This window comes from Carassius carassius, chromosome 41 (genome assembly GCF_963082965.1).
Source record: "Carassius carassius chromosome 41, fCarCar2.1, whole genome shotgun sequence".
NCBI classification, from domain to species: Eukaryota; Metazoa; Chordata; class Actinopteri; order Cypriniformes; family Cyprinidae; genus Carassius; species Carassius carassius.
The window spans coordinates 25,534,887-25,548,189 of NC_081795.1; the positions used below are offsets into that span (position 1 = coordinate 25,534,887).

At 37.4% G+C, this 13,303-nt stretch overlaps 1 protein-coding gene across 3 annotated transcripts in view; it reads right to left on the reverse strand.

Annotated features, from left to right (window-relative positions):
* Nucleotides 1–13,303, reverse strand: part of LOC132123063 (dedicator of cytokinesis protein 10-like) — a 130,689-nt gene that overhangs the window by 50,759 nt on the left and 66,627 nt on the right. For 2 of the 3 annotated variants that reach the window (XM_059533585.1, XM_059533584.1), the window contains exons 2-3: nt 6,054–6,173; nt 3,181–3,270 (exon numbers count right to left, since the gene is read on the reverse strand). In XM_059533585.1, the coding sequence (XP_059389568.1) occupies nt 3,181–3,270; nt 6,054–6,173 (210 nt within the window). Of the gene's footprint in view, nt 1–3,180; nt 3,271–6,053; nt 6,174–12,404; nt 12,576–13,303 lie in introns of those variants that run through there. The other variant, XM_059533586.1, reaches the window with a different exon arrangement.

Genomic DNA, 13,303 nt, shown 5'->3' on the forward strand with positions numbered 1-13,303 from the left:
ATACACAATTTTAAAGTGAAAAAAAGTGAAAAGTGACATGACATTCAGCCAAGTATGATGACTTATACTCAGAATTCATGCTCTACATCGCACGCACACACACCAGTGTTCATCATTTATGCTGCAGCGCCCGGGGAGCAGTCGTGGTTTCAATATCTTCGTGTTATTGCCGGCCCGAGATTCAAACCCACAACCCTAGGAGTCAAGCTCTCTAACCACTAGGCCACAACTTTATATCATTCAAAGTCTAAATAAATAAAAGACCATAACACGGGTCAAGTAACTTTTTTTATTATTGAAAGTTTGTGTCCAAAGCACAAGGACATACCAAGTCTTGTATATTAACTTCTTTACTCAATGCATTTTACACTGAACTCAACACATGGTACATAATGCATGTTAAATAAATCCAGTGTTAATTATACCTTCATACATTAGCAGTCTTGTGGCATGAAGTCACATGTATTTATCATTTTTGTTTGTTTTCAAAGGAACTATTAGTTGAAAATTACTATATTGCGTATTTTAACATCAACCTAATCCACTGGGCAAAGTTACGTCCAGTGCACGTCTTTTTATGTTTTTGCAGACGTTGAAAAGACGTCCACTGAGGAGACAGAATGTTTTTATGAGGTCTTTTTTTTAAATGTTTATTTCTGTCAGACATCTAGAGAAGCTCTTATTGAGAATTAACAGAGGTTTAAATGTTGATACTTGATTCATTTGAAGTCACCATTGTGATGATCAGTGTTTGGTTTAGTTGGGATCTTGGTCCAGTTACTTCTTGTGTTAGTTTGTCTCTTGCTGTTGAAACTGTGTGTTATAAAACACTATTGTTGTGGCAGAGAGAGTTGAGATCAAGCGTACACTACACATCTTGCTTATAATGGTGACAAATTATAGCAAAATAAGATGTTAATGTATTGTTGCAAATATGGATTTATTTTTATGGATAGAAACCTTGTAGATAAAATAACGTATTTACTTTTAGAAAACCGATCATGTCGTCTCAAACAGACTTCAAGATTTCGGATATGCATCACATCAATGGTGACAATCAGAACAAAAAAGGCTGGAAAATAAGGATGAGTTTGTGCTAAGAAGCTCTTTTGTTTGTCACCGTTGTTGAGATGCATATGCTAAATCTAGAAGCCTCTGTGTGTTAGTACTTGAGCCTTTTACTCGTATTCATTTTGTCCATCTTCAAAATAAGTGTTTTGCTCTTGGTGCCTGTTAAAAATACCAAACAAAACTTATTTACTGATTTCAAATACTTATTATGTGATAACTTTTCTTTGTCTTTCTTCGCCACAAAAACAGTGTTTTATAATACACCGTTACAGCAGCAAGAGACAAGCTAACACAAGAAGTACCTGGACCAAGATCCCAACTAAACCAAACACTGATCATCACAATGGTGACTTCAAATGAATCAAGTATCAACATTTAAACCTCTGTTAATTCTCAATAAGAGCTTCTCTAGGTGTCTGACAGAAATAAAGTCACAGAACCTTGTAAGGAGGATCTGTGAACGTCTATATCGGACGTACAGAAGACATAAAAAGACGTCCACTGGACGTAACTTTGCCCAGTGGATTAGGTTGATGTTAATATACGCAATATAGTAATTTTTACGTAATAGTTTCTTTAAAAACAAACAAAAAATGTTAAATACATTTGACTTCATGCCACAAGACTGCTAACGTATTAAGGTATAATTAACACTGGATTTATTTAACATGCATAATGTACCATGTGTTGAGTTCAGTGTAAAATGCATTGAGTAAAGAAATTAATATACAAGACTTGGTATGTCCTTGTGCTTTGGACACAAACTTTATAGATGGTGGTGTTGGTGCAGTGGATAAGACACATGCCTTTGTTGTGATTGCACTGGGTTCGAATCCACTGTGAGACACCAATGTGTCCCTGAGCAAGACACTTAACCCCTAGTTGCTCCAGAGGCGTGCGACCTCTGACATATATAGCAATTGTAAGTCGCTTTGGACAAAAGCGTCAGCTAAATGTAGATAATAGGCCTTGTGTTCAGTAAACAAAAAAATTCTGATATTTTTTAGGTTAACATTACTATTTATGTTGTGACAACTTGTGATATTAAGTTATTATTTTAAGTTGGGTGGACTTTGGTCCTCTTTGTTAAGTTTACTCAAAAAAGCGCTTGCGATAAGTTGACGCAACTTTTTTTTTCACATCACACAAATGCACCTCAGACTGCATTACTTTTCTACTCTACACAGTTTTAGTACTGCGTCAAGTTCTTTAAAAACAAGCAGTTCAGAAGCACTCCTGAAGCTGTGAAGCTCAAACGTGTCTGAAAGCTTTGGAGGTTCAATAAATGGACATAAATCATGAGATAATACTAAACCTGAACACAGGCATAAGTAAGGTTTCTGAATGAGGGTTCATTTCTGGCTGAGGTTTCTCTTTAACAAAACCAAGTACTGTGTTAAGGGTCCAAACATTTATGGTAATGTGATATTTCATTTTAACTACTTTCCAGAGTTAAAATAAATAAATTTTTTGCTTTTTTAACACTGATGTGAACCGAACATGAAAGCAGTTTATGCTGGTAATGACACAGTAATAACTAGGTCACTTTATAACCTCATCTGTAATTCAGTCTTGTGGACTACGTGTAAACATCGGTCAGGTGAAATAGCTTATACAGGGCAGTACTAAAAAAACATGGTCAGACTCTGAAACTGAATAAGGTGTTATTTTAATGTGGTAATATTTGGATTAGTTTCTGGTTTCTGGTTTCCCACAGTCATGGACAACCTAGAAATATCAAGGGAGTTTGCTGATTTGCATCAGTAAGAGTAAGTAAGCATGTGAAGGTTGAGTTAGCGCTCTGGTGACATGAATGTGAAGCCGAACATCTCCCATGACCTGCACGCTCTCCAGATCTGACTACTACTGAGCCACTTTGGGGTGTTTTGGAGGATTGGGTCAGGAAACGTTTCCTCCACCAGCATCATGTTCTGCAAGAGGACTGATGCCCGAGGAGGCCCTACAGCATACTGATAAACAACTGTCTATTGTTTTCTCAGTGAATTCTCAGTAAGCAGCACACGTAAGGCACAGCTGGCCTCCGAACATCATCTTCTGTTTTACTCTTCTACATGGGACACGAAACAAAGCCACACATGCAGCACTCACCTGTCTGACCAGCAGACATTGAGCGTGTGTGTCGGCTCCCTCTGGGACAGTGGACTTCAGCGTTCTCCGCTCCACAGGAACAGTGGACACCTGGAGGCACACAAACACACAGTCTCAGTGAAGAGAAACAAATGTACTGTTTGACGGGAGCCATGATTCGGTTTTACACTGTTGTAGTCATGTAAACTAATTAAACAGTCAACACAGCTAGATTTGTGCTTATTACTCTGATTTCTCATGTGAACAGCTTAACCTGCGTTCTGTTGGTCTACTGAAGTGCAGACGTGAGGTATGTGACAGCAAAGCATCCTTATACAGCAGATAATTTGCGGTTAAAAAGGAGGAAACATAACTTTTTATTGACCCAAGAAACGCATGCAGCTGAAGGAGAAGTGGATCAGCTGTAGAAATGTCTGAATGAGTCTGTGCAAGTTTCCCGCTGGCATTTTGGAATACCTTTAATGCTTTGTTGCTTTTTCTTCATATGAGAGCATGATTTGAACTCAAATAACATCCAAAAGTCCAGTAACGTCTTCATCTGAAGATCATGTCACTTGAGAGTGACATACAGTAAACTCCTGGGAGCAATCCATTACTGATGTATTTTCACCTATAGACACTATGCATCATTTTCACACACAATTTAAAATTCAATGAACAAAAGCTACGGTAACACTTGAGTATAGGGAACATTTCTCACTATGAACTAGTTGCTTATTAGCATGCTGTTTATTAGCTTATAAAGCACATATTCTGCATGAGCATATTCTATATAACCCAATACCTAAACTTAACAACTACCTTAACTAACTATTAATAAGCAGCAAAGAAGGAGGAGTTGACTGAGTTAATGGTTTGTTAATAGCAACAATTGGACTTCAAGAGAAAGTGTGAGCAAAGCTACTTTAGAACATGTCAGAACTTCATAAAACTTATGGCATATAAAAATATGCAGAATCGTTACTCCGTTTGAGCTTTACTTAACTTAAGAAGTATTCAGATGGAGGAAACCTCACAAACTATTTTTTATTTTTTATTTTTCTATTTCTATTTTTTATTTTTCAGCCAGAACAGTTGAAATCTCTCAAAGGACATGCTCTTCAGATGATTTAGTCTTTCTTACACCATTGCTCGACACAGTTTGTTCTTCACCGAAGAGAGCTTTAAAAAAAAATGATGCTTTCCAGGAGTAATATTAAATAAATCCATTGGGCAACGCAGTGTTCAAATTTCACTTCATTTCACCTTTGTCAGGATTTACTAAAGAAAAATTAGCGTTGAAAGGCATAGACATACTTATTTTTGCAACATACCTTATTGCATGCTGTATAGATTTAGGAGTTTTCCTTTCAGACAGCATTCATGAGAGGAGAGTATTTAAAGAATCGTGTATGGTGATTTACCAAAGTTTGCCGTAGTCAGCATTTGCACCATTACTTAGTGCCCCCAAAAAGCATGTTTAAACCCATTTTGCGGCCGTGTTGTTAGCAGATTACACGCATCTGACTAACGGCTCTACGCTAATTTGCTCTGCTCTTTTCAGATTGCGTTGGTCATTATGGAACTGATCTGCATCTGTGTTCTTTCATTTGCACATTGTCAGTAAAACACCCACAGACGTTTCCTTTCCATCTGCACTTTTATGTGATTGCGATCTCATAATAATTTGTTCCCACTTGGCAAGCATTTCACACCTCTCTATGGTATGAGACGTTATATTCATTATTCTTTTGTTTTTATTCATCCATTATTCTCCTTCATTCTGCCTTTTCTTACCAGAGCTATAGTGAGGCTCATTTTAATCCTGGAAGTGTAATCAGAGATGCTATTATTATGGAGAAACACCGACTTCAGCGACTCTGGAGAATGTGTAATGACCAATTAGTGCCTAAACTGCTCCTTTTCTAATAATATGGATGTTTACCCTCCATTTTTATATTTTCTTTACCATGTTTTATTGTTACAGTAGAGCAAATAAAGTTTGCTCTATTTTTTATTGTTACAATTAGGCACATAAAGCCTAAATAAAGTCGAAGTCGAGGAAAGCAACTGCACAATATGGCAATACTGCTCATCTCAAATAAAGTGCTAAACTCAATCATATCTGTCTCAAAACCGGAAGATGTAGCTTCCCCAACCACATATGCTTTTATTTAGAAAAAATGACACTTTCCACACTATGACTCTTTTTAGTTACCACATCCGTCAGTCTCCAAAAATATAATACATGTAATATCCAGAGCAAAATCTACTCAAAACACCTCCACCATCCACCAGTAGAGGTCTCACACACCTGCATACATGGATTCTTGATATCACTGCATCTGGAATTCATTAGCCTAGCGTGTGCGTGTATGTGTGTGTGTGTGTGTGTGTGTGTGTGTGTATTCACTATGCCCAATGCTGTCGGCTTCTCTGTATTACTCCGAATGATAGCTGATTTGGATTTGTTGGCCAGCATCGCTTGCCTTTCTAGTTTTAATCTCTCCTTTTTTCATCATGAACACAGCACATCATAGCCAACACTAAGTGTTATATGTTTGTGTGCTCACTCAGTAAAGACACGCAAGCTGTGTTTATATTTGTGCCGTGTTAAGCCCAGATCTATGTGTGAAAGAGGATGTGGTCGGAAAGGCCTCTGCTCTTTTCAGTGCTGCGTACAAGGAGAAGCTTCAACACGTTCGCAAGCATGCACAGAGTCATTCAACACCTCCTTCATGACTTTTTATAAGTTGCCCCACCTCTCAGAAAAGACCCTTTATAGAGCATTTTTGACAACACACATCATCATGGGACACACATGTATGAACACGACAGATAAACAGATACGCATAAGCTAAAACTCACACACAGAGAGAGAGCGAAGCACTCACAGTGAAGTCAAGGTCGGGGAATAGCAGGAAATCTTGAAGAGGATCTTCTCTGAACTCAGGTTCAAGCTCTGAAATCACAGCCTCATAGTCCAGAGGGTCGATCACTTTGGGCTTCTCCTGCTGTGAGACACAAAGAAAACCATATCAACACCAACAACATTACAAGCAGTAGCACTTTCCACAAAGACAGTGAACTCATTTAAAACCATCAGACTTTCAGTTTTACTGCATGTCAAAACTGCTTAAATATATCCTTGTGTGCTCTTGCATCATCTTTGATGATAGAGGGTAATTTGTAAGGTAACTGGCAACACATTATTGCAACCAGTGATCAGAAGTAATGAAATAAATAAATAAAAAATACAGATGAAAAATACATTTAGAGAGAGAGAGGGGGAGGTCTCCAACTTCAACACGGTTACACTTCACAAACCTTTTGATGGTGAAGTTTCAAGTGGATTCAAATCCACTTCAGTGTAAAGCAGGGTTCCTCAAATCTTGCCCTGGAGGACCAATTGGCTGCAGGGTTTAGCTCCAACCCTGATCAAACTCATACCTGTGATTCTCTAATGATCCTGAAGACACTGATTAGCTTGTTTAGGTGTGTTTGATTAGGGTTAGAGCTAAACTCTGCAGGAAAGTGGATCTCATGGGTCAGATTTGAGGATAAAGCTACAAGCATGGAAAACATCCTTCACATTAGCTGGATTTCTCAGCCAAATCGGAATCAGAGCACACAACGTTTCTAACGTTTCCAACTCTGCAACTTCTCCAATAGATTGAATTATAAAAGGACTTCCAAGATGTCTCTGATATCAGCAAAAAACCTGTAAACAGACCTTTGTGCAAATAAATTGGACTGTAAGGTTTTGTGTGTTTCATAAAGGGTATTCATATTGTACGCAGGTGACATTCATGCTTTGTATCAGATCCTCTTCTGCTCTGTCAGGTTGAACAAGCACACATTTTTAAGGCTCTCCAGAGATGCTTGATTGGGTTCGAGTCTGGTCTCTGTCTGGGCCACTCAAGGGCATGCACAAGTTAAGTCAAACCAAGAGTAGTTTAAGGTTTACTTAACTGTGTGCTTAGGGTCATTGACCTGTTGAAAGGTGAACCTCTGAGGTCCTGAGCATTCTGGATCATGTTTTCATAAAGGATATCTATGCTTCAGCTTTCCTGCTACCCTGACCAGTTCCCCAATCCCAGTCTCTGTAAACCACCACCACCACACTCCCATTTAAGGTTCATCAAACCTGAGATTCTCGGCTAGATCTAGGTATTGCCCTGGTTGCTCCAGAACTCTAAAAAAAAATCACATTTCTATTTGGGAGGTCTCAATGAAAGTGAAAGAAGTTGTGACATTTGCCAAGCAATATACCTTGAACACACACCCGGAGCAGTGGGCAGCTATAGATCCAGCGCCCAGGGAGCAACTGGGGGTTCATTGATCAAGGGCACTTCAGCCATGGGTAATGAGGGTGGAAGAGAGCGCTGTTCATTTACTCCCTCCCACCTACAACTCCTGCCAGCACCGAGACTCAACCCTGTGACCTTTGAGCTACAAGTCCAACTCTTTAACCATTGGGCCACAGCTGCCTCCTCAATGTAGCAGAATTTGTTGTAGTTTATTTCACGTCTGTTCTTTCAATCTTATGACTTGGATTTTTGCTCTTATATGAATCTTAAGTTATTCCCAAAATTCCTAAAAAGATTCCAATTCCTAAAAAGAGATCATATTCAATCGACTGAATTTGATACATGTAGACTCAAAGGATAGTAACCCTAGGTCTTCAATCCTGCTTCTTTCTTTTTAACCTGCTTCAGTGCATCTGCCTGTGTTTTTTCTAGGGATCCTGAAGACCTTGTTTATCTTGTTCAGGACAGTGGGTCTCCAGAAGCAGGGTTGAAGACCTCTGGTCTATGTTTGCAGGTGTCCTAAACTCGATTTCTGGCTGGTGAGGTCCTTTCCTGGTTTCATCCTCAACCCTTCTTCCCTACCATGTCATGTTACATCTCTACTGTCTCTTTCTAATAAATCCAAGAAAGGCCATAAAATAAGTGTAAATAAAACAATAAAATTAAATTAAAGAAGAAGAAGAAGAATCTCATATATTGTCTATAGCGTTGGTGTCCAAACCTGTTTCTGGAGGATCACTGTCCTGCAGAGTTAAGCTCTAACCCTAATTAAACACACCTGAAAGCAAACCAACCATCTTCAGTGTGTTGGAGCTAAAAATATGCAGGATGTTGGCCGTCTAGAAGCAGGATTGGACACTCATGGTCTGTAGGAATAGGAAATACTTAATACTTCCATTCCAGAGTTCTGAATTAGGGGTGTAACGATTCACTCGTTTTCTCGATGCATCGATTACAAACCCTGTCGATTCATATGCATCGATCTTGAAACATGATTTTTGAATCGTAATTCGCCGATCTTGGACAGTAATCGATTCAAAATGCTAAGAATCGAATGAATCGCGATTTCTATAGCGATTCAATGCTTTCAAAATGTATACACATTAAATTACTACACGCACGAATTAATGGAGACCTTGAAGAGTGTTCGTGAATCGTGCCTCTTATTATATGTCCTTCACGCGCTCCACTGTTTACCGCCTGAGACTGTCACAGGATTGCGCTCGCGCTCCGTTCGTCTCTGACGCAGCTGACGTGTGATCAATAGGACTCGTGGCCAGTAATGCTAACGTGAAGTAGTGGCTCTCTGCATCTTACCGACGGAGTTACCGGAGCCGTCGACAGCTGTATTTATTGCATGGACGGAGCAGAAATGTAAGTGTCTAAATCATACGCACAGTTCCATTGAATGATAAATGTGTTTAAACAATGCGGATGAACCGAATATACAAAGAAAACTTTTAAAATTAACCACAGCATTAACAACGACCTTGAAATAAGAGCATGAGATTTATCTGATAATATGCATGAAAGTAGCGTTTGTTTCATTAGCAAACAGACATCTGGCACGTTTTCTCTCAGAATCATTCGTTGATGGAGAGGAAAAGTTAAATAGAGATGAAGACGTTTTCACACTGAAAGAGAAGCGATCTCATAGACGTGCCAGGCTATATCTGCAGCTAAACTGAATAAAAGCAGAATGAACTGATGAAACTAAAAAAAAACCTCCAACAATTTATGAATGATGCAGTGCTAATTGACATTTATTACAGTACAGAAACTATAAAGTATATTTTCTACCTTATTCTGTGCAAAAAAATTAAATAATTGCTAATTAAATGTAGCCTAGTATATAAACAATCATAAAATTGCCATTAGGAAAAAAATATCGATTACAAATGATTGATTATTGTCCAGCAGTGTATTTGATTTATTACAGCTAATTAAAAGTAATTAAAAAAGAAGATAATTCCTTGTAAAAAAAATAATAATAATTATTATTATTATTATTATATAGGCTACATACATAAAATATGAATAATTTAATTTAATAATTTAGTAGAATTTAAATAATCCCGTGAATGCACTTAAAGAATGCAGAATCAAATCGTTATAATCTAATCGAATCGAATTTAATTGTGAATCGAATCTAATTGAATCGTTTTAAATTTGCAAAAATCGTTCTTGAATCGAATCGAAAACCTATGAATCGTAATCGAATCGAATCGCTGCCTTGCCAAAGATTCACAGCCCTATTCTGAATACTTCCATTAATGTGACATTTAATTTTTTTCTTTAAAAACAAATGCAAAGATATTACAAATCAGGATTCTGATTTGTCTCTATGTTGATGTGGCTCCTGGAGCCCCAATCACTGCACATTTTGCAAGTCTTCTTAATCAAACACACCTGATTCAACACATCAGCTCATTACAGGAGAACCCAAAACCTAAAACTGGTTTGTGAGACAAAGGAGACATTCAAAAAGTGCCGTGACATTCAAATAAAGAGTTTTGGAAGGAACTGTGTTTTGTTATTTCACTTCTGGTCACTTGTAATCACTTCTCACCCTGTTTTGGTCAAGCTCGAAAACTGAAGCTATTCAACCCTGTTGCCCACATTATGAATGATCAAATGGTCTTTTTGTCCTTTGTGGTAAAAAATAAATAGGATCATCAGACTCAAAAGTGTAGCCACTGTAATCCCAAACATAATGAAACACAAAGCCTGTTGATAAATGGCTACCCACTGCTCCGGGTGTGTGTTTAGTGTGTGTGTGCACTTTGGATGGGTTAAATACAGAGCACAAATTCTGAGTATGGGTTACCATACTTTGCTGTATGTCACTTTCTCTCACTTTTTTATAATGCTTTTTGGCTCTAACATCCTCTGCTGTTTTTACGATGGTAGACCAGACTGTCATGCAGTTGGTCAAGACGCTCTTTATAGCGGATCTGTAAAAAGATGGCCAAAAAAGATTACAAACTTGTCAGAAACTTAAAGTGACTCCTCAACCGTTTGAAATTAAATAGTATATTTTTACTGTTAGCGCCATCAGGATAAATGGTCTGACAATTACACATATGACAGCTTCTGATCCAAACGGCCTTGTGATTTGATGAAATCATAACTGCTTTACTTGTTCAGAAGCAGATATTTGTGTATTTTATTCTTTCTTTTGGTTAGTTTACAGTTAGTTTTGCTTATGTGTATGTGTATATGTGTGCTCCTATTTTACTGAAGCATGTACAGTGACATTTATATGCTGTTAATATACACATTACATTGCTTTAAGTTTCTTTAATTTATTTAGCCATTTGCTCCACAAGACACGAAACACCAAGAGCTGAACTGTCAGTAGCCTATTCTACACTCAAACCTGCTCAGAAGTGCAGTTTAAAATGGGAAACATAAAATCGGGTTACATCATCTTAAAAAACAATGGAGGAAACAGTGTGTCAGCACAGGAACCATGCAGGGCCTACAGACTGGTGCTGCCATTTCTCACTGATGAAGGCAAATAAATCTGCTATCAATTGATTCCAAATGTTCCCACAGAACAGCAGAAACTACGGGGACAGCATGTGGAGGAAACTCGACTGAGCATCATGAAAAATTAGTCATTTTCCTAAATAAACCAGACAAACACACATCATACACTGACAACAGCTTCCTGCGTCGCAGGTCTCACATAATATCAACGCCTTCAGCTTTAGACAAGAGAAATCGAACAAAATGACATCTGACAATGCAGTCTGACACATGTGCATTAATCTCAAGCTGTTCAGAAACCTTTCAACTTTTAGTTATCTCTTATATAATATTTTCAGTCACTTTGAATTATGTATAAAACCTTATAATTTAAAACATGTCCTAGGACCAAGTACATAAGTATAGATTTTCTGGTACAGAAGGACTAACTAACTAACTATAATAGTTTAATAACTAACTAATCGTTTTTAATCCGCCTATCATATTTAAAAAATGTATGCAGCTTTTGCATTCCCGGGTCTCAAGTTTTAAAACTTGAGCTTATAAAACAGTCATAAATACATCATTTATATTTAAAAATGTTATATACATATTATATCTGATAAGTAACTTCTTATTAATGAATGTGCAAAAAGTTTTAAATTGTGAATGTTACCATGTAAATAAAATTCGTTTAAATTTCAAACTACAGAAAAACCTATTTTTTATTTTTCAATATTCATAAGAAATATTATTTCAGTATATCATTCTATAAAATCTATGAGACCATTCAAACTGATAATTACCAGTATTAACTCCACTGGAATTCATAAGGTTCAGTTAAATTGCCGCTCATAGCTATATTTAGATCTACAGTATGTTTAGATTGTGACACTAATATCAGAGTACATAGTAACTGATAAATTAATTTTGCTAATTAGCCAGATTCGTGTGCACACCCTTAGGATGAAAGTGGCTAGTGGTTGCTTAGGAACGATATCCACAAAAATAATCTCATAACCTCATCGTCATCAAGACATCATTATGCTACAGTCAGGCTTTAGAGAACGAGGAACAATCACAATAAGGAACATAACAGAGGAAAGTCTTTCTCAATGGCAACAAATATTATTGTCCATCAGTCAGTGGCATGTATGCTAGAGAAACAATCATCACCTGCCAGCACAAGGCTCATGTATAATTCACTGATTATCCTGAGTTCAGATCAAACACTGACTAAAAGAACCTACAGCATTCAAAAGCTTTATAAAAGAAATAAAGGGGAACTGCCACTGGACAGACGTTTTTCAAAAGCAAACAGATATAAACAGTCACAGTTCTTATCTAGAGAAGCATCAGATCAGCACTGATGTTAAAAGTAAGTTAACAAACAGTCAATGACTAATAGGAGCACAAACACAAAGCAGAGCTGATATATTACATTCAGAAAGATGAAATACATACACAGCTCACTCGATTGAAGTCTGCCCGCACCCGCCTGCTTTTCATCTTCTTCCGAAAAGTGATTTTACTCCTATAACTCATAATTATGCATGGGTTCGCACACACACACACACTGAAATGCGGAGGCCACCAAAAGTTGACTTCAGCGAGAGAAGCAGAACTTTTCTGAGAGCAAGTGAAACCTGTCAGATGCACGTGGTCAGGAGGAAGTAAACCTGCAGTGACATGTGACTTCAGCAGCGAAGACAGATGGAGAGTGACAATGACAGCCAAACTCACACGCCCACGCACGCACACACACACACACACACACACACACAAAGATTTTCATATATAAAACACTTTCATGAAAATTGCATGTAACATCTGCATTTTGGCTCACTTTACATTATGTAAATTCAAATTTATTTTTATATATCAGCGAGTAGTTAGAAGTAGTTGTGATACTCTATTACAAACAATGTAATAGGGATGGGATGGTATGAAAATTTAATATCACGATTATAGTGACTAAAATTATCACGATTATCAATATTATCACGGTTTTGTTGAAACGAGATGAAAGTGTTCAAAAATAGTTGATGCTCACACTGAAAACATTTCAGCAAGTTTTATATTTAATAATCAACAAACAACTAATAAAACAAGCAACTCTATGCACTTAATTTAAAGAAAGATTAAATTCTGTGGCATTTCCTTCCGTACAATGAAAAGTGTAGAAGCATAGAAAAGCATAGAAAAGTCACTGACTCGCCATTCCTTCTCGGAAAAAAAACAAAAAAACATTGTGCGCTGCGCTTGCGTCAGACTGTTGCTGGCTGGACATGATTTAATAGCGAGTTATTAAAACCACGATAATCAAACACGGTTTTAATGATAATTCATTTTTAAACGATATT